At 39.8% G+C, this 24,874-nt stretch overlaps 3 protein-coding genes across 4 annotated transcripts; 1 reads left to right on the forward strand and 2 right to left on the reverse strand.

The window, feature by feature from the left end:
- Positions 1–918: 918 nt before the first annotated feature.
- On the forward strand, positions 919–11,840 carry cdhr1a (cadherin-related family member 1a). The gene is made up of 17 exons (XM_068327891.1): positions 919–988; positions 1,714–1,809; positions 2,283–2,428; positions 2,557–2,607; positions 2,711–2,800; positions 2,976–3,062; positions 3,793–3,909; positions 4,237–4,380; positions 5,059–5,137; positions 5,220–5,320; positions 5,440–5,643; positions 6,298–6,450; positions 6,573–6,737; positions 7,857–7,924; positions 9,479–9,707; positions 9,786–10,043; positions 10,966–11,840. The coding sequence occupies exons 1-17, from the start codon at positions 928–930 to the stop codon at positions 11,518–11,520; spliced, it is 2,604 nt and encodes an 867-aa protein (XP_068183992.1). The 5' UTR covers positions 919–927; the 3' UTR covers positions 11,521–11,840.
- A 3,466-nt stretch (positions 11,841–15,306) lies between these two features.
- On the reverse strand, positions 15,307–18,326 carry lrit2 (leucine-rich repeat, immunoglobulin-like and transmembrane domains 2). Its single transcript, XM_068328106.1, has 3 exons — positions 18,217–18,326; positions 17,197–17,987; positions 15,307–16,127 (listed from the first exon to the last, which is right to left on the reverse strand). Exons 1-3 carry the CDS (start codon positions 18,324–18,326, stop codon positions 15,307–15,309), a joined length of 1,722 nt encoding a protein of 573 aa, XP_068184207.1.
- Positions 18,327–19,155: 829 nt separating this feature from the next.
- lrit1a (leucine-rich repeat, immunoglobulin-like and transmembrane domains 1a) lies at positions 19,156–24,512 on the reverse strand. Of its 2 annotated transcripts, none has more exons than XM_068327628.1 (4): positions 24,452–24,512; positions 22,652–23,112; positions 21,537–21,842; positions 19,156–21,237 (listed from the first exon to the last, which is right to left on the reverse strand). In XM_068327628.1, exons 2-4 carry the CDS (start codon positions 22,965–22,967, stop codon positions 20,174–20,176), a joined length of 1,686 nt encoding a protein of 561 aa, XP_068183729.1. In that variant the 5' UTR covers positions 22,968–23,112; positions 24,452–24,512; the 3' UTR covers positions 19,156–20,173. The 2 variants fall into 2 exon arrangements, with proteins under 2 accessions (XP_068183729.1, XP_068183727.1); XM_068327626.1 differs by lacking the exon at positions 24,452–24,512 and adding an exon at positions 23,548–23,949.
- Positions 24,513–24,874: the final 362 nt, after the last annotated feature.

The raw sequence follows: 24,874 nt of genomic DNA on the forward strand, positions 1-24,874 counted from the left end.
TAAGCTCATCACTTTCACCTTTGTCATTTAAACCGTCCTCCGTTGTATGATTATCCTATTAATTGTGTAATTAGTGGACTTTTTCCTCTTTTTCCAAACATAACAGATGGTTGTGTTCATAGCAGATGGCATTGGATAGAGTATAAACAGTACAGATTCTGCAGTATTTTAATCCTTTTACTCAGAGCTGATCACAGCATTTAACAGGAAATAGATAAAAAGGGCAGACCATGAAAGTTACAGTCTAAAAAAGAATTCATAAAGCAGGAACACATTTTATTTTCATGATATTTCCGGGGACTTTTTTTTAAACACAAGCCATGTAAACATTTTACCGTAAGATTGTGATAATTTAAAAAAGTTTCTGCATTTTTAAAAGACTACATCGGGAAAATAAGACTTAAAGTAAAATTATAGTATTTACTTCAAATAAAACATTTTTATCAAGATGACGGAAAGTGCTCACCACACAATAACTGACAAGCAGAATTAGAAATTTGAAAAACAAGAAAACTTTTACAGTTTATCATTCTTACCCTCCTTGTACTGCATGTCGTTTATGAATTGTGGACAATTTATACCTCAGAAAATTGTATATTAATTATTTAATTCTCACAAAAACAAGGAGCTGATTTACTTAAATAACACAAATATTTGTCCATGAAAGGTGAAATATGCCTGTCCATCATGTGCAAAATATGTCTTTGTTGTGTCCGTCCTGCAGACAGTGCCATCCCTGTGGATTGGTGCTAAGGCCCGGTTGGACTGAAGGGGCCCGGCAGTAACTCTTAAGATGTGTCATTGGATTAGAATGTGAGCACCTGCCTTCAGCCTTCGGCGATCAAACACCTTTAGAGCTGCTTCTCATGTGCAGGACTGTTGACGGAGTCGTGTTCATGGTGCAGTTTCGTGATTTCACTCTTTAGGATGAAGAATGTGAAGATATTTTATTTGCCATTGATTTTTGTGTTTGTTCACACCTGCATTGGTAAGTTCTACTTTTTGGTTTGCCGCTTGTATTTGACTTCGCTGAAATCAGATTGTTGTTCTTTTTATACACAAGGAAGTGTTGGGTTGGTGCTTTATTTACTCAATAATTTCTTTGTGTATTTAATTCATTCATCTTTTGAACAGTTTCTAGTTTCTCCAGCAGTTTACTCTACAATTCACATAGATATTTCAAAAATTATTTTGGTGCTAAAGGTAACGTAAAATTAATCTTGGCCTCAAAAAGGTCAAATTTTCTAACTGTCATATTATAAATATATGCATTGTTTCCACAACGAGGGATCTCATGTCTATGTTTAGAGAAGGTATCTTAAGAGGTTGACGTAACTAACCTTTAATCCTAGTACAGCTACAGGTTACAGGAAAAGCAAGGCGCACAAGTGTTTGCATAGTCAATTTGGTATATACTACTCTATGAAGAACAGAGAGCATTGTTGCCAGTGATTAAAAAATCAACTAAAATTATCTGAACTGGGGAATGTGTAATCAGCAAAACAGCCACATTTATATAATTTTTGCTAAGACTGGTCATAAAAAGTAAAATAAGACTTTGAGGGGTTTTTATGGTGTTTAGGTTGCATTCTTTATTAACTGTTCACAACATTTCTCCTTTTAAATGATTGTCAGTTTTAGATGAATGATTTTTTTTTAAAATTAGCATTCAATAATGTATTTTTGATTTTGTATTTTTGTCATTGCCCGCAGCACATGCAGACTATGCTCCCTATTTCTTTGACAATGGACCCTACAGCCACAACGGGAACCTGGCACTATTCAGCCTTTCAGAGGACACAGCTGTCGGTGAGATTTACCTCTGTCATGCACACCTTTCATTGTGGGCACCTAATAAGCTGTTGCAGCAATGTTCGAGTCTAGTATGTTAAATATTGTTTGATGGATGAGCAGATGTATGGCATGTACACACTCACACTAACATTGTCATCTGCTGGTGCCACCTGTTGACTGGAGCGACAGTTTACTGGTGGTGAATGCTGTGCAGCTGTCGCTTTGCACCTTCCATCAGTCAGGACACTTATTAGGCTGTTTCCTGCTGTCTTAATATGTTAACTGTTACTACCTGCATTTGGAACTCAGGTTTCATTTTACTATTATATATATATATATATGTATACAGTATATATTTTTTAGCGCACATAAATATTTAGTATATAATACATATATTTTGGGATAAAATAGCCATTTAACCATCCAAATATGTTTGAATCAATCAAAACAAGAGACTGATTGGCTAAATGCTGATGTCTTTTTGTCAGGTACACAGATATATCGTCTCAATGGCACAGACCCTGAGGGACAGGAGGTGAGGTATGGTCTTTCATTTGATCCAGGCTCAAAGGAATACTTCAAGGTGGACCCCGTCTCCGGAAACATCACATTAGTGGAACAGCTTGACAGAGAGGTAAACATAAAAGACGGCCTTGGAGTTAGGAGAGAGTGATTGATGTGAATTCCACTAAATGTTTAACATATTATTTGTTTTGTTCATCATCGGTGCCTGAATACGAATTTTTTTTCACCTCTTGTCAGAAACAAGATTCTATTGACGTCCTTGTCAGCATCACGGATGGGCAAAGCAAGGTATAAACATCTAGTTCAGTGTGTACTTGTGTTTTAAAGTGTTACACCTTAGCATGAAGTAGCCTGTTTCATGTGTTTTTAGGAAAAATCTTTTATTTTTTAGGTTGTGGAAAGAGTTACAATATTTGTAATGGATGCAAACGATGAAAGACCTGAATTCCAAAACTTACCTGCAATCGTAGATGTAGTAGAGGTAAGTTAAAATGCAACATATCCTTTGCGCAATTTTTAAAGTTGAATTAAAATAGAAATCAGTCTCACATCACACAATAATGACTGTATATTATTGTAGATTTATGAAAATAAAGGAGTGATGCATCATTTCTTCTTTCCTTCAACTGAATTGTTTTCTTTGCTGCACATTTTAGACAACTGAATCTGGGAGCAGCATTCATAAAGTGGAGACAGTGGACCGTGACACGGGCTCAGGTGGCTCTGTTACCTACTACCTTCAGGTATCACGCAACAGTGAGAGAAATTGAACATTCATGTGACACAGACATAGAAAACATACTCCAAAAAATTCATCGCCTATGAAACTCTACTGGTTCCAATTAACATCTCCAGTGTAAATAATGAGATGTAACGGTAACAAGGTCATCACCTGTTAGATTTATTAATACTCATGTATGTATTTGTACGTGTGCCATAATATGCTCATGCAGAATGGGGATTAAACCACAATTACATTTGTGTCAGGTACTCCAGGCTTAGAAAGCTGCTTTGGCTGGCTGGGTGGGGGGTGAGTGGTGGTGTGTGTGTGTGTGTGTGTGTGTGTGTGTGTGTGTGTGTGTGTGTGTGTGTGTGTGTGTGTGTGTGTGTGTGTGTGTGTGTTGGGAGGGGGTCCGTGTTAGCTTGCACTTTGGACTATTAGTCCCAGAGAACAGCTGGTCTTGGGCGCTAGCGAGTGAGGCAGTGCACATCTGGACCCAGCAGCTTTCACCTGCCTGACTTGCCCTTGAGCATACGGGCTTTGAGTATCCAGATGGACATACTGATAGATTCTATCCAAGATGTGGCATAATTAAAGGGGCACTGAGTGGAGTGGTTTTTTTATGCTGTCGACTGACCACATGTCACAATATCTCACGTGAGTGGTTGTATATGGGGTTTAGAGGTTTCAACGACAGTTTTATTCGCGTGACCTAAAATGTGTTTAACATCCAGCTGTTTTCTCTATCACAGAATCCTCAACCTGCTTTGTTTGCCATCGACAGACACAGCGGTGTCCTTCGTATAAAAGCTGGTGAAATGTTGGACTTTGAGAAAACAAAGACACACTTAGTCACTGTCATTGCCAAGGTAACAGATGTGTCAGAATACACTGAATGTCACAACCCGTGGACTGTTTGACTTTCACTAGCAGGAGATGGTTTTGTTCCCAGAAATGCAGAAAAACAGGCACAAAAGCAGACTGCTCATAAATACAGTATATATATATGTATCAATGCATATTGTAGAAGGCATGGGGTTTCCTATTAACAGTCGTTTGGTTGACCTCAGAAGCAGTGATCATAAACAGAAGCACACTAAACATGTTTTGGTAAAAAAAAAAAAAAACATTGAATGAAAACTGAAAACTCAAAAACTGATGAGCTGCTGCTCATAAACTTTGTCTCCTCTTTCCAGGATGGTGGTGGAAATTTTAATGGCAAGGAGCAGTTCATGTCATCATCCGCTACTCTGACAATCAACGTTGTCGATGCACAGGACACGCCCCCATCTTTTATTGGGACCCCATATTTTGGTTATGTTTATGAAATCTCAGAGCCAGTGAGTATGAAATGTTTTCCTGTAGCTGCGTTTGTATTGTTGGTATTGATCTCATTAATGTTGTTTGTATAATGATAAATAATGCATTTACAGCACTTCCCTGGATTTTCACAGCATGGCAAGAGGGAAGCGAAGTTGATTTCTCTATTAACAGAAAGAAAAAAAAAAAGAAAAGAACCAATAAGAGAGCGCAGAGCAGAATTATTTCTTATCAGATAATTTCAATTGGTGGCATTTAGAATGATAATGACCCTGTTATGTTCACAGCTTTTATCACAGGAGATAAAAGCAACTATTTCATTAGTCACAAAATGTCCCTGCAGCATCACATCACAGGAGAGATCATGTGTCTCGCTTTCATCCAAATGACATAATTATGGCAGTGACATTTTAGCCTTTGAAGACAGTTTGTGTTTTATCCTCACGAGTTGTGTACCAGCCACAGGGGGACCCACTCAGTCCATCCGTTTTTTTGGTGTTCTTTTGGAAAACTTTAAACCATATTTTTCATTTTTTTTGAAAATGTGATGCAGCTATATCTGAGTTATATCATATAAAAAAGAAATACAAATATTCAAAGTTCAATTTACATGGCCGGTATGACTGCCTTATCTTTAATTTGCACAAATAATCATTAATTGATATTTGGTTTTAACAGCAGATGATCTTTTACCATAGGGATCTGAAATATTCACTGTTGTAGCCAAAGATGGTGACCTAGGAAATCCGAATCCTATCATATATTCCTTTGACAGTGGTAAGAATTTCACTCAACGAAAATCAGAATAATTTCTAACACCAAGACAAAATGTTCATACAGTTCTGTTCTGCTTCATCAGGTGACGATGGGGTTTTTTACATCAATAAAACAAGTGGCTGTATCATCCTACAAACTCTGCCCATTCATCTGAAGAGAGAAATATTTAACATTCAAGTTAGGGTAAGCTGTGGTTCATTTAATTACTTTATTTAATTGAAAAAAGCCACCTTTACAATTCATTATATAATTTAGTAAATTTGAGATCAAAGTGGGCTGATGGACTTAAATGTTACTCCCAGGCATCAGAAGTGAGTCCTGAAGGCAGACTGATGGACTACGGGGTAACCACAGTGGTGATTCGTGTGCTGGACCTCAATAATAACCCACCTACCTTCTACGGAGAACATGGCCCCCAGACCATGTTTGAGTTGACCATGTATGAGCATCCACCGGAGGGAGAGATACTGAGGGGGCTCAAAATCACAGTCAATGACTCTGATCAGGTTGGGCCAATTATTTTTGCTACTTATCTGACTTTGAATTGAATAAAATGAGAAAAGCTGCTATTTAGAGTGACTTTGGAAAGAATCATGATGAACCATGAGAGAGGAACTGTGATTATTATTGTATAATAGCAAAAATTCCCTGACTAAAATCTAATGTATTCTAACAAGAACATTTCTTTATTAATTATGTTGCATCGTCGTGTTCACGCTGGTCTCTCCCTTTCTATCCATGACAAGTTCGTAGGCGTTCTATTAACAGAGAAATCTTCATATAGTATTGAAAGTCAGCATAAGTGAAAAGTTACTTTCTTTTTTGCCATTTGTCATCTTATGCAACTTTCAGCTCCTTAAATCATCCAAATAAGTGATGATCAACAAGCCTGCTCTCTGATAATACCGTTACACCATCAGGCCAAGCGCGCTCTGTCTATTTATATTGGATTTCACCATGAATGTTGCAACTGCAACTGTTATCCTCTAGATTCCCCTGCAATAATGAAAATATATAGCTTTTACACTGATTGAATGGGCTGTATAGCAGATGGATTATGCCACGACAGACACGGGTCTACAGCAACAAAGGCAGATCACAAAATAAAGCAATTACTGTTGCCAATAAGGAGATTCTGAATGTGTGATGTGTGTTTGCAGGGTGCAAACGCTAAATTCAATCTGAAATTGATTGGACCAGGAAGGATGCTGAGAGTTGTCCCTCAGACTGTTCTCAACGAGGCCCAAGTCACAATCTTAGTCGACGACTCTGCAGCCATGGACTATGAGAAACACCATTTTCTTACATACAAGGTTAAATCACTATACATCATACTACAAAAGAAAGGGACCCAAAAACATAATTGCAGAAACGTTCTGAATAGATGCTCAAGTTGACTCCAACAGTATGTTATTTCTCTATTTCTGACCTTTAGCTACTCGCTGTTGAGATTGACACCCCTGAAAGATTCAGCGCCACCGCAGACATTGTCATTCATCTCCTCGACACCAACGACAACGCTCCCAGGTTCTCCTCTGATTACTACATCGCCAGAATTCCAGAAAACTCACCTGGTGGCTCCAATGTGGTGTCAGTCACAGTAAGCACTCTGTCATCCTGTCTAAAAATACTCACCATCGTCGTTGTACGTCACTCTTAGCTGAAGACAAATGCTGATTTGAACAAAAAAACCCAGAGGGCCGTTAATTCTCTAAATGTAGACTTTTTGGGCAGCGGGGGGGATAATATGAGAAAACATGTAGATAAAAGCCAGAGGAGGTAAGCTGCCAGATGGCTATCACTTTCATTTCGTTGTGTAACATCAATTTTTTTTTCCCAATGCCTGGTTGTACAAGGAAGATAGATAGACGGACAGACAGACCAGACAGATGGATGGATGGATGGATGGATGGATGGATGGATGGATGGATGGATGATGGATAGATGGATGGATGGATGGATGGATGGATGGATGGATGGATGGATGGATGGATGGATAGATAGATAGATAGATAGATAGATAGATAGATAGATAGATAGATAGATAGATAGATAGATAGATAGATAGATAGATAGATAGATAGATAGATAGATAGATAGATAGATAGATAGATAGATAGATAGATAGATAAATAGATGGATGGATGGATAATCCCTCCACCCAACCATACCCACCCTGCAGAGGCTCAGAACAGCAGGGAGGCTTGCTAATAAATCCTGTCCTTGCGTGAACACAGCAGAGGCTCATTTTCTTGATCCCAGGCAATTTCAATCAGATGAAAGAGCAGCCAGCAAGTGACCTTGGACACATGGAGACAGCAAACAGACATCTCTGCGGTGACCATCTAGGATGAGCTCACTCCCATGTTGATGATGACAGTGGTGGTCCTTTGACATCAAAAATACGTCTTTGTATAGATGGCCCCTGCACAGATGTATTCGGTTTACTGGGTTCATGTGGCAGACAAAGCTCTTTTTCTCATTCCTGCAAAGACATGCTATCGGATCTAGCATCTGTAATTTCAGAGTTTTTAGATGTATGGGGGGGGGGGTAAGAAATCTCACTATTTCCTGCATTACCAAAGTAATGCAAGAAATAGTGAGATAAATTGTAATAACGCCGTGAGATAGGAATCAAGGATCGACCTGTAAATATTGTGATCAACTGACCTAATTTGTGTAACAGCAACACCACAACATATTTTCTGTCTATCTACAGGCTACAGACCCTGACTCAGGACCATGGGGTGATGTGAAATACTCCATCTATGGATCAGGGGTTGACTTGTAAGTATATGAATGTAACATAATGTGGTTTTATCCAGGGACAAAACGAATACTTTTCCAAAGGAAATGAATGATGTTCCCCTTCAAATTCCTCTATGTAGCTATTATGGTGTAATATCACAATAATATATTTAGTGACATTTATTTTCCAATTCTTGAATTTGTCTGGCTATTGAAATAAGTAGTTTTGTTTTTGTTTATTCAACTGTATCCGTACACAAGAAAAAAATGAATATATTTTGCACAAACCATGTGCTATACAATATATACTTGGTGTACTGCGAATATGTATAAAGTCACATACTAACAACTGACCAAATGAGAATGAAAATACTTTCAAAAATGATCAACAACTCATGATCAGCTGAAATAGGTTTTGGGCAGTAGAAAATGCTTGCTGTCAAAAGAAAGGCATGTATGTATGATTATTTAAAAGAAATAGCCTAACTGCTCACATTGGAGCACGGTTATCCAATGCAGGTAAACACAACAGCACCTTTGGAGATTTCCTGTTATTTTCTCTAAATTATTTTTTTATTTAAAAGTTTAACTTATGAAACATTTCTGTTGTGTGGAGATTATACTATAGACTGTTAGAATGCCAGTCTTCTTTCATTGCTGCAGACAACGATCAACTACAATCAGCACAAAGTCAGAGTCTAAAACAGCCTCAATTTTACACTAAATTGCTAATACTAGTAATATGTTTTTTAATCGATGCTTTCGTTTCAGTTATGGCAATCTGAATTTTTTTCCCCAATAAACCATATGGGTTCACATCATTTTTGTGTGTCTCAGTCCAGATTTTTAACTCGGGTTGTGATGTCACATGATACTCCAGGAGTCCCTCAATAAATTGGGGATAAAGATTTGTCGATACTTGTATGACCAATGCCTTTTTAAAACGATGTTACCTCAGGCTATTCCAAAAATTACTCTTTTGCTATGGTTTTTTTGGCAGCATGGACGGGGTCATGCGGTCTGATCTTTGCCTTGATTTCCTCCGTCTTGTTTAATCCTCTAATTGGATTGGAGGAGAAAATAGACTGTTTGTTTCTGACTACCTTCACTGTAGAGTCACTACAGGGTAATATAAGACCAGTCAGTCATTGATAGATTCTCTTTCCATTTTGGCTCTGAAGTTCATGTGAACAGGGGAACACATTAACTGTTTATCCTAGCCTAGTTTCAGAATTTTGAAAGAGAAATGCAATTTTTACAAGGTGTGTTTTGTTTTTTTTGTAGTATTTTTGTAGTATTTTATCCATAAGTCAACATCTGTACAGTGTCCCCACATGCTGCTAACAATTTCAAGCCATAACTCCACATTATCGTTTCTCCAGCCTTTATTTTCCAGCTTATAAGTTCTCATTTCTGTTTCATAACAGATAAAATACAACATGTACCTCAGTAAGTTTTAAACATTCTGATGGGTTGATTGTTGAATTTTGAAGCTAGCTAAGCCGATCTCCCCTCTGTTTATAGTGTATGTGCCAAGTTAAGGTAAGGGCTTCCTGACATCCTCAAACTGCCAACTAATGTGTGAACTTATAGGTTTTTGATCCAGCCTACATCTGGGATCATCTACACCCAGCCATGGGCAAGCCTGGATGCAGAAGTGAGATCCAAATATAACTTCTATGTGAAGGCAGAGGACGCAGAGGGGAAGTACAGCCTGGCTGAAGTCTTTGTGACAGTCTTGGACCTGAACGATCATCCACCTGCATTCAATGACAACTTTGTTGAAACGACTATGGTGATTGGAGCACCAGTGAAAGTAGAGGTATGTGTCCTTTCCCCATTTACATTTACAAATAAATCCAACCCTAATTTGTAACTTAATACATCTGCTTCAATGCAGGCTGTAGACGACGATGCAGAAATACCCAACAATGTCATCGAATACGCCATCATGAAAGCTGAGCCAGATAACAACATCTTCGACATCAACGCTGACACGGGGGAGATTGTGCTGAAGTCCTACATCAAGTCGATGGCCATCATTCAAAACATTACCAAGCAGACAGACTGCACCTGGTCCCTGGTGGTGCAGGCCCGGGACCGGGGCCAGCCGTCCTTCAGCACCACCGCTGTCGTCAAGATCGACATCACTGAAGCGGTAAGTGGCAGCAAATATGATGTAATGTCTCTCCACTGCTTGATTTCTATTCAACAGTATTTTACCATGAGTACAAATAAATGGAAATGGATTGTTCTTCTAGCAAATGGAATTCATGTAGTGGGGGGATATTCTGGTAAAATATCGTAAATGTCCAAACTGACGTTTGTTTATTTAATTGCCTACTGATGCCTTCTATTCTACGTACGGGAGCCATTTTTCTGCCGACTATATCAATTGTTTGCTTAAGTAGCAATTATCCATTTGTAATCCTAAAACTATCTTACACAAATGCAACTGTCATGTTTTCAGATCAAGTCCAGATTTGTCTCATACTTCTTGGGCCTAAGAAAACGTCCTGGGGCAGTGTTTGGGATTTGTTTGACTCTTGGCACCTTCGCCATTTCACTGACAATCTTCATTTCAACTCTTATGTACTGGAACTCTGTGAAAAGGTCCCGCATACAAGCTCAGGGCAAGATCAGAAAGATTATAAGGAGGCCTATGGCATAGAGGAAGCTTGCCTTGAGACCATCAACACAACAGAACTATTGGTACCAGGAATTTGTAATATTTCACCTTCAAGGGTTTTTGTAGTAGGACAAGGCTGTGTCTGTAAAAGAGTACAGGAGAACAATACCTCTTATCAATAATACTTAACATTATTAATGTTTTTTTTTTTGTTTTCACAAAAATTCAGATATCTGTTTGCACTTTAACTGTCACACCTCTCTGATCGTGTCTTGATGAAATTAACAGTAGAAAAATGTAAAAACATCTTCTTACTTGATGTCTCCAGCCAAATGATGAATGCATGCAGTACTACAGGACATACACACGACCATCATATGAAGTAAATTGTTGTGTGACAGACTATGGCTTCAGTCCTTTAGATGTGAATTCTCCTTGTGCTCTTTTACAGACCCAAATCAATGGGGGGCCTTTGGGATCATTTTTGATGCAGAGTAGAAACAAGCCTTTGCATATCCTTGGGATGCTTGCTGGTGTCATTAGTCTCATGGTCGTTGTCACAGTCTTCATCTCCACTGCAATATTCATGCGCAACAAAAAGTCCAACCGGATTTTGCCAAACCGTCGCATCAGGAGAAGGAAGCAGAAAGCCTGGAACTTCAAAAACCCTTTCAATAAACCTGAAAATCCTGGAGAAAAATTCAGAGTGGAGGAGGAAGAACAGGAGCCGGACATTGCTGTAGAGAATGTCAACTATAACAACAATGTCAACAATGTTGTGAGACAGTGGCCTCCACCTCCGCCACCTTGTGCCCCATGTCTACCCCCTCCACCGCCTGCCTACATCCCAGGGGAGAGGCAGTGGGCGGTACCCACTGTCTCAGCAACAGTTGCAGTGAAACCCAAAAAGAAGCCAGTGATGAACAGACAAGACACTGTAAACAGAGCAATGGTTTCAGAGCTGAAGATGAGACTGGAACAGAAGAGGATGCTGAAACATCACTAGTGCTTAACAAACAATCTCAGCTTGAGGTCCATCGATGAGCTCCAGTAGCTGTTGTGCAGCTGCTATTGGAAAAATCAATGTTCAAATGTCCATTCTCTTAGAGAATTTCATGTTTTTCCTGTTGCCATGTGGACCAATTGGAAATAGAAAAATGGAATGGAAAATATCCACATATAATTTAATTCATTTGACAATGATGAAGACCATCTTGGACCTTAAGTTGCGGCTGTTCTGTTGGCTTATGTTTCTAAGATCAACAATGAACTTTGAAAGTCAGTCCTCAATAGTTCTTCATCTGTGCATTTGTGCATGTGTGTGTGTGTGTGTGTGTGTGTGTTTTCAAAAAGATTAAAATTGTTACAACGAAAAGCTTAATTCCTCCTTTATCAATGACGTCATTTTCATGTTTCCTTATTTACAATAGATCCTGATTGTAATTGCTTGTTGTTGGTTTCTGAGTCATTTTTTTTACTAGCTGAAGTCCACATTTTAAACCATTTGTTGACACATCAGTGGCTTAAAGTTTTACACTTCTCTCAGGAATGAAGTGGTTCAGTTTTCAAAAAGCAGGTCTGATAATTTGGGATGCAGCCAATCTTCTTACAGGAGATTTCATGACAGTTGAAGTGACTTAAGACTCAAGAGATTGGTCTGGAGGAAGGAAAGCAAAGTGATCACATTAGGAAGACCTTTAATCCTACTGAGTAGGTGGAAAACACTGTTTAATGTCACAATATGTTTATTTTCTGATTTAAAAAAACATTTTTATTTGTTTACTATTGTACCTGGTGGTTTCTCTGGTGTGATTTTAGAAAAGAAACCTGTCAAATAATCCTCTTGGGATTTTACACACAATATAAGATTATTTTGAATTTGAACGGGGGTGCAAGAAATATTAATAGTACCCTAACAAAAATACTGATACCACACTATGAAATTACTTCATTTCAAATAAGAGCACTGCATTTGTATTTTTTACTCTGTTAAAAGTACAGAAGTGTAAAAAATGGAGATACCTCAAGTAATAATGTTACCCTATGAATGATTACAGGCGCATGAGTCTGTCAGCAGTACTTCATTATTCAATCTTATTTACTTTCAGATAATTTAACCTATATTGGTACATTAGTATTGCTAAACTGATTGGGTTTTGTATGTAAAGCTTAATCAGATACATATTCACTACCTAAAGGGCATTAATATTTTGAATAAATATATTACAGTAAAAGTAAAGATTTCTCCCTGAAATTTAATGCAGAAGAAATGTAAAAAGAAAATGAATATGTAAGGTCTTTATTTTATTCATATACCGTATATTCAGTTGGGTTATTGACAACAACTCTTTTTAATAGCTATTTCAGATTTAAGTCGCTGTGTAGATTCTGCAGATACACATGACAGACCACCGGTCGGTGACTGTGACTGATCTGGTCTCAACCAGCTACGACTATCCAGGATTAGAATCACTGAATCCAAGACACTCACATCATTAGACTGCATCATTAGGTCAACACTTCCTCAATGAGCCTCCAAAGACACTCTGCAGCCCTCTTCAGGAGACTGGTGTCGATTCTTCACCTCAATGCTCAAATGGGAAACAAAGAGGGTAACGGTCCCCATATCCTCAAACAAAATGACCATAACTTTCATTGGCAAACAACAAACAAAGCAGTGCATCAACCACCAAAAACTGCAGAACATTACTGTATTGCCTATTATGGGAGGTGGAATAGCAAAATAAAATAATGGTCTTACACAACAATTTTTTTATTTTTATTTTTAGGAAAAGCTTACCAGATGGTCTGCAAATATGTAATATATTATCCCAATTCAAACTCCATTCCTCTCCTTAGCTCTAATATCAATGTGAACCCCATCAGTTATGAAGTTACACTGAACCACTCACTGGATATTTTTGTAGACAACATGACCAAACATACACATGTTTTCAAAGTTACATAAAACACAAAATTTGCAGATTAAACTCACTAATCCAAGGACCAACTTGTTTATTTTTGTGCAATATTGCATCCTTGGCTAAAAACCAAAAAATCCTTCAGCCTTGATCTAGATTGACCCAGAAACATGTGACAGACACAGAACTTTCTGCCGCCTCATCTGGCACATTTCACTGGGTTGTGATGATGCAGAGCGAGGTCTGGGGATAAAATAAAAACTGTTTCGTCCGATTACACCATTCATACATGTTGTAGGCTTTATCATGAATGTGCAACATGTCACATTTTCCAGGGCAGTCCAGTCATGAAGATATTTTAGGTACCAGAATAAAATTTTAGTTTGAAATCACAGCACACATTAACGCAAAAACTTGTCAGTGTTAGCGTGCTGTTAATGCCCCAAAATGAAATGAGGGAATATGAGCGGAGCCCAAATGATCATGCATTATGCCATGTTAAGAGGCAGCCAGGATTACTGGGCTATTTGACAGAGGATTACAGAGTTAAAAGTTACAAAAAGAACTGATGCTCTAGAATGAAAGACAGGCTCAAAATTGTGGTTTCTGATGTAACCGTGGTTATGACGTTAAATAAAAATTCTTGCTTATCAGAAAAAAATAATAAAGAAGGCCTGATGGGCTCGTGCTTACCTCCTGATCTTTGAATAGTGTTACTCATAAGGTTAGCAGCTGCTGTGCTTTGATGCAACATTAGGTACATAATGAGAAAAATATTTATCCAAATAAAGATGCACCTCATTCATGTTCTGTGCTGGAAAAAAATGTAACTGGGTGTTTACAGAATTCATATTGTATCATAAACACTTGATAAGGATTACAACAAATAGCAACATCAAATCCCCCTATCATAAAATATCAAATCATAAAACACATCTGAACAATCAAAACAGCAGATGTTTCTGAGCTCCAGAAAATAAGAGATGTCAATCTCAAGCCTCTCATGTAACAACCTGATCTTAAATCGATGTAAACCAGCGTCAGCAGCAACACAGGAGACAACGCTTGCGGTTGGAGTAGGAGGCTGCTGTGATCTGATCATAAAGTGATGGCATGAAGGGATATTGGAGAGGATGCCAGTGTTTGGGTATTATGTCAAATGAACAATACCATTGGCTGAGGCATATCCAGTGTGCCATCTGTCTGGGTCGGGCAGCACAGATCATGTATGACGCAGGGCTGGCGTGTGTTGTGTTCGCAGAAGTCTGGGACAAGGAACTGTGACGTACATGTACAGTGAGCAGCAGAGAGGATTAAGCATATGTCATTGAAACTTTACGTTTCATGGAAATTCTGTTCTTGTTTGTCCTGTGTCTTATGTAATCCAAACTACTACTGCATCAGATTATGAATGAGGCTGGAGGACATTTCGCAAATATGACTGTGGACGTTGTCATTGATAACCTCAGTGGAGGAGCAAGATGAAGAAACTTCTTAAAGACTATTAGAAATGTGAACTACATAAAATGGATTATTATTTGTAACTTCATTTCTCTCTGGTTTCTCACTCTGCACCCAATGCACTTTGATTCACAATTAAATTTAATTTACTTTTCATGTGAACTCTGGAACTATTTCACTGTGCACAATCATATGTTCCATCATGTTTAAGGGATTTTCAGATCCATGATGGCGTAACAAAAATAAGGTCAGTTTAATTTCACCATTCGAGTTTTCACCACAATAAGAAATACATTTTGAAAACCAAACCGCTCACAAGGGTCTTTTCTCCGAAATAAAGCATAAACAACAAATCTACTTTTTTTTAAAAATGGATCTAAGTTCAGTATTTTCCCTTCGCAAATAGTCATTTAATAGAGTTCAGCGGTGAGTCTGCTGTGATCAGGCTTTCCCTTATGCAGTCTGTCTTCTGACCGCCTCCTCACCTTTCTGTCTTCACTGGATTCTTTATTAACCAGGCCTTCATCGCTGGCGGCCTGCAGGCTGTCAAAGGTGCCTTGCCTCTCACGCTCCATTCCTGATGAGCTGTTTTCTCTCCGTCTGTTTTTCCAAGAATCCATGATGCCCTCCAGGCAGGCAAACTTGGTGTCAGTGGTGCAGGCATACATGCCTATAGGCACAGCCAGCACCATGGCTAAAACAATCACCACAATATGAATCAGCTTCTCTCGCTGTTCCATCTGGGTGACATCACTCCCTGTTACAAACACAATGCACTGGCCGTGGCGTGGCATCTGGTTCTTGAGGGTTACACAGATTTTATATTTGGTAGCTGGCATCAAATCAGAGACTGAATAAGTATTGATCCCGGGACCGATGTAGGTCATTTCTTTCTTAGCAGCATCTGCGCGGCCAAAATGGATGGTAAACCATGTTTCAGCCGGGCGATCTAAGGCTGCATACCACTCAATGGAGATTCCACGTACTGTCTGCTTGGCAATACGGATGTCAATATATACGTTTTCATCACCAAAAGTAGGTGGAGCTGGAATGCCGGGCAGCTGGAATGACTGTGAGCCTGCAGGAGATTGAACATCCAGGAGGACGCCAGCAGAGGAGTTTCCAATGAAGTTAACGGCAGTGCAGGTGTAGACACCACCGTCAGCTGCACGGAGGGAAGGGATCACCAGCATTGATATGATGGTGTCCTGATCAACTCGTTCCTTAGATTCTGAAAAGAAAATGTGATTTTCTTATGTTATTTAAAGGAACAAAAAAATCATAAATATTTTAAGATGGCATTCCACGTGTCATAAAGTAAAACAAAACTTTTACCATATTTAGACAAGTATCCTGTTCCATTTCATCAAATAAATGTTATTATTATCTATTTGTTTGTAATTATTGAGAAGCATTCATTCTTTTTGTGTGAATCTGAGGTGAAGAGGTTCTGTGAGAACGTGGATAATTAAACAATTTGAAAAATAGTGACCAAAAATTCTTGTTGAAAATTGACCAATAAATATGTTGAAAATGTTCAAAGATAAGTCATGCAGCATGTTACTATATATGGATAACAGTTACATGGTATTTAGTGTTCAAATCCCAGGCAAGGTATTCTGTTTCTTATGTAGATTTTTTATATTTGAGTTGTATTATAGGACAGAAGTGTTTTTGTCTTTTCTTGTTTTTTTTATTCTTTTCCTTGTCATGTTATTCAAGTAACTCATAGAGAGTTTATAATGTCTGTCCATGACTTAATCTATTCTTAAAGAAAATTTTATTGGAACTAAAGGTCCCTAAATAAAATTAAACCAAATTCAGTACTTTGTGGATCATTATTAATATAAGAAGAACTCTTTGAGGCCAGATTTTATACAGATCTTCAGTTTATCTGCAGCACATCCAAAGCAAAACAAAAAGTCTCAACTAAATGAATTACTTTACCAATCTTTTCTATAATTCCACTTTAAACATCACAATTTACTGGCTAATTTTCAATTACAGATGCCAAGTTGGTGACAAAGAGGCAGTTTTGACACACACTGCTCTTTATTAATGATTTTAATCATGACATGACTTTTATTTGCAGTCATGATCACAACAAAGACGCTACTCTAATACGGATGTTTACTGAATTACTACAGTTCACCATTAGGTATAGATTAAACCATGCAGATAAATCCAGAGAATCCATGGTTTACAATGTGTGATTAGAATGTATTTAAATATCTAATTAAGCACAAGATATCCCTCGAGTTGAGTGTGTGGACTACATACTCTAGACATCAATCTCTTACCACGAAATCCTCTTATGACCTTCATCCCATATGTCCAGTACACCGCCGGCTCCGGCCTGGCCTTGGCGGTGCAGCGCAGGGTGACGTTTGCACCCAGGGGCAGACTGAAGTTAGAGGCCGGAATGGTGACAACTGGCTTCATGCACTCCAGCAGCTCTGCTTCGTAGAAGAACTTGCCCTCTCTAAAGCCCGGCCCTGAGCAGATCAGGTAGGAGTTCATCAGTATGATGGGAGGCCTTAGGGCCCTTATGAACTCCACGAAGCCCCTCAAGCGACAGTCACAGAGCCAGGCGTTGTCGTGAAGCGCCAGGACAACATTCTGACCCGAAGCGATCGCCTCTCGCTCCTCCATGTTCTGCAGTTTTTGGTAGAGAGGCCAGTTTTGGAAGACATCCTTCGATATTACTGTAAGCCGATTGAAGGATAAGTCTAAATAAGTCAGACCTGGTAAAAATTTTAACGCATGCTCCGGTAGGACGTCCAGTTGGTTGTGCTTCAGGTCCAGAATCTTGAGTCCTGGCGTGTCCTCAAACGCTGTCCACGGGACCGATCGCAGCCGGTTCCCTTGCAGACGCAGCTCAGTCAGGTTCCCCAAACCCTCCAAACCCTTTGAGCTTATCACTGTGATGTCATTGAAGTTCAACCACAAGTTCTCCAAAGCTGGTGTTCGTGAGAATGCCCGTCTGGGTATTTCAGTGAAGTGAGATTTCTCTATGCGTATTTTGGTCATATCGTGTGGAAGGTTAGTTGGTATGGCCCCAAATGCGTTCTCCCCCATACACACCAGGGACCTATGATTCAAGAAGAGTATGAATGATCATCTGGTTGGAGTGGAACCTGATGAGGTGTAAATACAGATAACCAGGACCTCAAATTATAACCACTTTGTAAAACTATTTTTAAACATTATAAACTTTCCCGTGACCATGTGTTTTTAATCCATCACCCAGTGACACAGTTACAAAGCGTGGAAATAGTCCAGCCTCGGTGAGGACCGGACGGCTGACAAACAGGTCTTACCTTCCATGGCGGTCTTGTACGCAGCTACATCCACTCAAACATTGAGAATATGTTTCATACGATTGAATGATGAGCAAGACTAAAACTAGCAGGTGATAAATTATGTCCATAGTCCGCGAAAGGTTCTGAAGTTGAAGGCTACATTCGTGCTCAAGACGAGCAGGGTGCGTCAGACGAGAGAAGCCTATTAAACTTAATCCCTGATGTAACAGTGGGGGACAAGCGGCGTCTTATTCTGGACACGCATGGGCAACACCAACCTCCACTCAGTATAACGGGTCGGTACCCTGTTCTCATAAGGTGACCATGATGAGATCATCTACTTTTATACATGGAGGAGTTCTTGCTCAAACGCTTGGGTTTAAATACCAGGTTGGGTTGCCAGTTAGACAAAAAAAATCTCTAATTATTACTTAGAACAAGAAAGGGAAATCTGTGTGAATTTGGAATTAATTATTATAATTTGTTTTTTAAATTGTTTTGTTTTTTCCAAAAAAGTGGTTTATTAAAGAGTTTTTCCTGTATTAAAAAGCTACGAAAGATAAACCTGCAGCTGCTAGAATTATCATAAAACAGTATCACTGGTGGAACCGTTTGGAATTTAGAGAATCTGAGAGATTTGCATTGCTTCAGTTAAGTATTTATTTAAATTAATAACTCAGTTTATTTATAAAGTATTTACTGTTTAAATCTTGGACCACTTTAAATAATGAGAATCGTGAGTTGACAAATCATCATGAATAAATTACAGAGATGTGCTTACTTTTTTCCAGATCCTTGATGATTAGAAACCCAGCCTGAAAATTCATCAGCATTAATCCTCTGCATTCATTCTGTTCAGATACCTACCTTCAAGCCCTTTGGTTTTGGTCCCAGGTGACAATGTGTCAAAGGTCACATGTGCAAGAACACATAGTACTACTAGCCAGTCGCGTATGTAAAAAGTTAATTTATTTATGATTGCTGAAAAGAATAGAGCTACATTTAATGGGGTAATGATGCCAGGTGGCACAGAACAGGTACATGGAGATATTTTAATGTATTTCTCATTGCTGGGAACAGAAATAATTTAACATTTCATTTTGCATCATTTCCATCATATTTACAAAGTGTCATAGTTCAGTCCCTCCTGTACTTCTCTCCAGCTCCAGCTATAAACAATTCCAATGTGTATATGTTCTCTGATAACAGGTTTATACACAGAGGCACAGACTTAACTGTATGCAAGTATATACAAATCATATCATACATATATTATAACAATGGAGTATCGACCATTGAGTTCCCTTTCAGTCACACCACGTTTAGAGGATGTTTTGCTGGGCAACAAATTAAATTTAAATTGCAATTGATCGTTTCAGTATTTGATATCTTGTTTTTTTCAAGTGAAGTGATAAAGACCTTCTTAACATAAAAGCATGAGCATATTAGCAATATGCTTCATTAATACTGTACTTCATTAATACTGATACTTGAAGGACTGTCCAGTCAGTTTCAGATTGTCTACAAGATATGTATTCTACACAGCTGGAAAAAAAAAGTTTATTAAAATGTGAAGTATTGCCTAAACTGATATTTCCATTATAGTGCAGCGTGCAAAAGTCCTTTGACAGAAGTTGGCTCTCTGTGGTGGTGGAGTTGGTGGCATGATCCAACGAGGAGGAACAGGTGGCGGGGAATCCCACTGCGTGGGCGTACGGGAGCGAGTGGGAGGGGGACTGATGCCAGGATGCTGATGCTGAGAGTATGCATAGTGATGTAGGTAGGGATGTGGGTGCAGATGGGGATGGGGATTGGGATGAGGATGAGGATGGGGATTGGGATGGGGATGGGGATGGGGATGGGAGTGGGGGTGGGGATGGGAATATGATTGCGTGTAAGGGTTTGGACCAGGTTGTGGATACGGATGATTGTAAAGGAGGTGTCGTGGAGCAGGAGCCGGAGCTGGAGCATGATGTCAGCAGAAGTACTCGTTCGGCTGTCCCTCTATCTTAGCAGTGGCCTCAGAGTCCAGGCTGGAGCGAGCCGACAGCAATCTGTTGGATTCCTCTGGATTCACTCTGTTCAGGTACTCACCTTCAAGCCCTTTGGCTTTGGTCCCAGGTGACAACGTTTCAAAGGTCACATAGGAATCTTGAATGTCCTTGGATTTTTTTCCCCAGTACTTCTGGATTCGTCTCTTCAGCGCGCCACAGCACACAATGACAGTAAGTGGGACGGCGATGATGCAAGCCACTGTGATCACAATGACATTAATCAGTTTCTGGGTGCCGGTGGCACTGGCTGCTTCATCAGTGGAAAATATGACACACTGCTCCTTCTTGGGGATCAGCCCCCTCACACAGACACAGGCAATGTATTTGGTCCTGGGCACCAGCCCTTCGATGGTGATGCGGTTCTGGCCCGCCCCGACATTAATTTTTCTCATGTCCCTCTCTCCAAACACAGCATACAGCACACTAAATGCTGTTGTGTTCTTGGCTTTAGGGGCTCTCCAGTTCAGAGAAATTGTATTGTCTGTGTCACCCACCACCTTAACTGAGCGGACCACCCTGTCTGGGTCCTGCTGCAGTGATGAGGTGTTGGCTGCCAGGTTGCTTAGATTAGTCTTTTCCAGATCTAGCAGTGCCTCTGGATTGGAGGAGGTGGCAGGTTCCAGTGCGCCTCCTTCAGACAAGTTGTAATTGGGTATTCCAGGACTGGGAGCAACAGGTGGAAAACTTGGATCCAAAGCAGGAACAACTGAGGAGCTGGAGGTTGGAACCACATACCTTGCTACTAGTTTCTCCTGGTAGGCAGCTTTGCCCATTCGGTTGGGTTTCTTGCCTTTAACTTTCTTTTCATTACTGGTCTGGTTCCCCTCTAGTTTTGGTGAGTTAGAGACAATGAGGGAAATTGCAGCTTCAGCATTCCCCTCATAGTTACTGGCCTTGCAAATGTATTTTCCTGAATCACTGTAGGATACAGCTGGGACACTGAGGATAGACCAGGTGATTCCCTCCTTAGAGGTTTCTTGCTGGACTGTGGTGACAGAAAGGGAAAAATTTGATCATTAAAAAATAAAGAACAACCCATAAAAATATAATTTAAATACATTGTGACCTCTAAGAAACATCATAAAGACATAGAGAGGGGTGATTATGGTTTTATGCTGGTCATCACTAGTAGTGGTTACATAACTGCTGCATTTCAGGTTTACGACCTTACTGTCTCCACTGGTAGCTGTCTGTTTAATTAGCAGCAGCACTAGAGTGCAGACAAAAGCACCTTAACTCAAGCACAACGCGAGGAATCTGCTTTTCAAAGTTCTGCTGAATCACCTGTTCCATTAAGAAGCTGTCCATCTGCCCTGCGCCATGTCAAATCTGGGATGGGGACTCCTATGGTCCCACAGCGGAGCAGCACATTGTTTCCCACAGCACTCCGGACTCGTGCTACTGCTGTGTGGATGCGTGGGAGCTGACAACGTCGCAGTTCCGTGTCACTGAAAATGACACCCGATACGCTCTCTGGAGCCGAACACCGCAGCCTGGTGTCAATGAACGCCACTGAAAGGGTTGGAAACTTTTGGAATTGGACCAGGTCGTAAAGTCGACAGTCACACACCCAAGGGTTGTCATGGAGACCTGAGGGTGAGAGTACAAGTAAGGCTACAGGAGTGTCCAGCTGTGTGCAAAGTACCAGCCTGCAGATGGCCAATGTCGATGTTAGGATGTTAATCCTGTAAGAGGATTAGCATTTAATTCATAAACTACATCATAACCATGACTATGGCAATGATGATGATGATGATGATGATGATGATGATGATGATGATGATGATGATGATGATGACGATGACGATGACGATGACGATGACGATAATGATGACGTTGATCGTGATCAAATGCTCAAGGTCATGACTGGTCTTTTTTCATCCCTCCTCTCACAATGAACCTGAAACATGTTCAGAATGAGCAGTGTGAGGAAGGTCCCATCAGGAAGATGAACAAATCTAAAAATAATTTTTCCACTTGGATCACAAACAAGGAGCAGGGTTTGAGGTGCAGTTGCCTACAGACATTTTTAAAGGTGAAAAGACCTGACTTATTATACATAAACAAATTGTACCAAAATTAGAATCAGACTTTTCAAGATAAAATCAAGTTTTCTCATAAAAGAGGAAAAACGAAAGAAGCATGTGATTACCTTTTGTTTAAAAAATCAAAATGTCATTAAATGAAACAATTTTAGTCACAACAAAAACATGACCGATCATATTTCTGCATTCACTTACGCATGCCCTCAGAAGGACTTTAAATGATTAGTAAATGCACAAATAAGCGTTCGTATCTGCTCAGAACTGTTTATAAACATGCTCATGTTAAATGGAGATATCGCGTAAAATCAGCCAACACCTTTTACGCGCACCGTTTCGTCGTGCGCCGTGTCTTACCGAGAATCATTTTGGAGCTTTCTGGGCCTTGCAGAGGTTTTGCAGCCAGCCATGTGGACAGCACCTGTGTCGGCAGGGTCTGTAGGCTGTTGCTGGAGAGATCCAGGTAAGTGAGGTTCTTGATGTAAGTAGTGGCCTCCGCTGGCAGTGAGGTGAGCTGGTTGTTGTGCAAATCAAGAAGTCTGAGGCTGGGCATATCCATGAGAGATTCCCAGGGAAAGGCGGTGAGGGCATTCCCGTCCAGGCGAAGTTCTTCCAGGTTGATCAATCCCCGGAAACTATCCGGATTCAAGACGGACAGTGTGTTGAAAGACATCCACAGAAATTCCAGACTGGAGAGGTAGTTGAAGGCTTCGCTTGGTATCCGCTGGATGGCTGTCTTTTCAATCCGTAGTTTGGATGTGTCAACAGGAAACCCGACAGGCACAAGCGATATCTCGGGATCATTACAAATCACGCTCCTAAAAGGAAAAGAAGTCAATGAATATAGAATTCCATGCCATGCTTCACAAAATTACGCATTTAATAACGATTTACATCTTAAATGCTAAAAACAATTGACATGCTTTTAATTAATACAAAAATACTTTTAATTTTATTCATGTTTGACAAATAGACGTGCAAAACATTAGGTAAATACGTCAACTTTGTTAATTCTAAAAACAAAAAATACCCAACTCATATAAAACGCACATATGGGCGTTGAAAGTGCCTTTGAAGATAAACCTGCATTCAATCAAGAATGCAATCCCAATATTATCATATGCACATGTGGTCCCCTCTGTGCAAACAGCAGTCCTCAGATGAGAACAAGAAGTGTTCTTCTTAAAATGTTTCCATGCACGTATTTAAGAATATTTAAGTTTTTCAATTTTTATTTTGGACATCCTCCTTACCTGGCCTTTGATCCATCGCTCAGGTTGTGATAAAAACAGCTGCACTGCGACGGGCAGGAGCTCACTGGGGAGACAAATTCACCTGTGGCCACACAGAGCCCAAGGATCATGACGAGGAACATTTTGGTCCACTTTTACGCATACGCACCCTGCCTACATGCGCCCGTTTTGCGCTCACTGAACGAAATCAGACTTGCCTTTATCTTTCATTTACAAGAATATCATCCGCATGGCTATGTCCCACTGCTTCGCTGTCCCATAGTGATCCCACTGCTATGGGTCCCGAGATAAAAAGGATAGACAAGGATTAGAAAAAGGACTGGCGTTCTTTTCATTTGGATGCGTATTGCATCCCAGAATCCGATAGGCTGCGCAGAGACGTTCCTATTTATTATCACAGAAATACACATCCGAAGTGGTCATAATCCACTGTGATGTTTGGATTTTTTTTTTTCTTTGCCTCAAATGTAGTTTGCTCATTTGAGCCCTGCCGTGACGGTTAATCTGCAAGTGGACAACGCTGTGTTTGACCACGAGGTGGCTCCTGTATTTTCTACCAGGGGGCCTACTTTAGTGTCTTCTCCACACAACAGTGTTCATTCTTTATGTTCTTTACCCAGCATTCATTTTAGGCTTATAATAATCACAAACAACCATGACAGCAGTTACAAAGCAAAGAGTCTCTGATTGCAAATTTTCGGAGAAAAAAGTGAACTCATTGTCAGATCTAAATGATTCCTTTTTCACTCTTACTTCCCCTTCGTATTTATAAACCAAAACACAAGTTATTCAGGCAAACTAGTAACAATAACAAACCACAAAGTATTTCCATTCTAAGCGAACAGAAAAGACTCTAAAAAGTCAAATATATTGCATGCTTTTTTTCTAAATGAAAAAGACTCACAGTGGACTTCAAGGTCCTCCCCAGCAATCCATCTGGACAGATTTCTTCACTGCTAGAGGAAATTGCATGCGGTTGTAAAGCTTTTGTTTATGCGTTGTTCCACTGGGCACCTGTTCATCTCGTTCCCCCCTCATTTCCTCACAAAGGAATTTCACTGTTATACTCAGCTTGGATTGCAATGTGTGCCAAGTGTGACTTGAAAAGGCCTTTAATGTGTTTGAACAACTTGGCAGCAAGAACACCTTTATATTTGACCTACTCTGTATTCACCACAGAGCCAAGACAGAAACAACAGAAGTTACTGTAAGAAATCAAACACATCAATCCTGTGGTGACGGCTAAATCTAATAAACGTGACCACATCGAGAAACTGTGAGTGTGATAGTTCTTCATCACATACATTATAGGCGCGTGCTACTGATA

Source organism: Antennarius striatus, chromosome 11 (assembly GCF_040054535.1).
Source record: "Antennarius striatus isolate MH-2024 chromosome 11, ASM4005453v1, whole genome shotgun sequence".
In the NCBI taxonomy this organism is placed as follows: Eukaryota; Metazoa; Chordata; class Actinopteri; order Lophiiformes; family Antennariidae; genus Antennarius; species Antennarius striatus.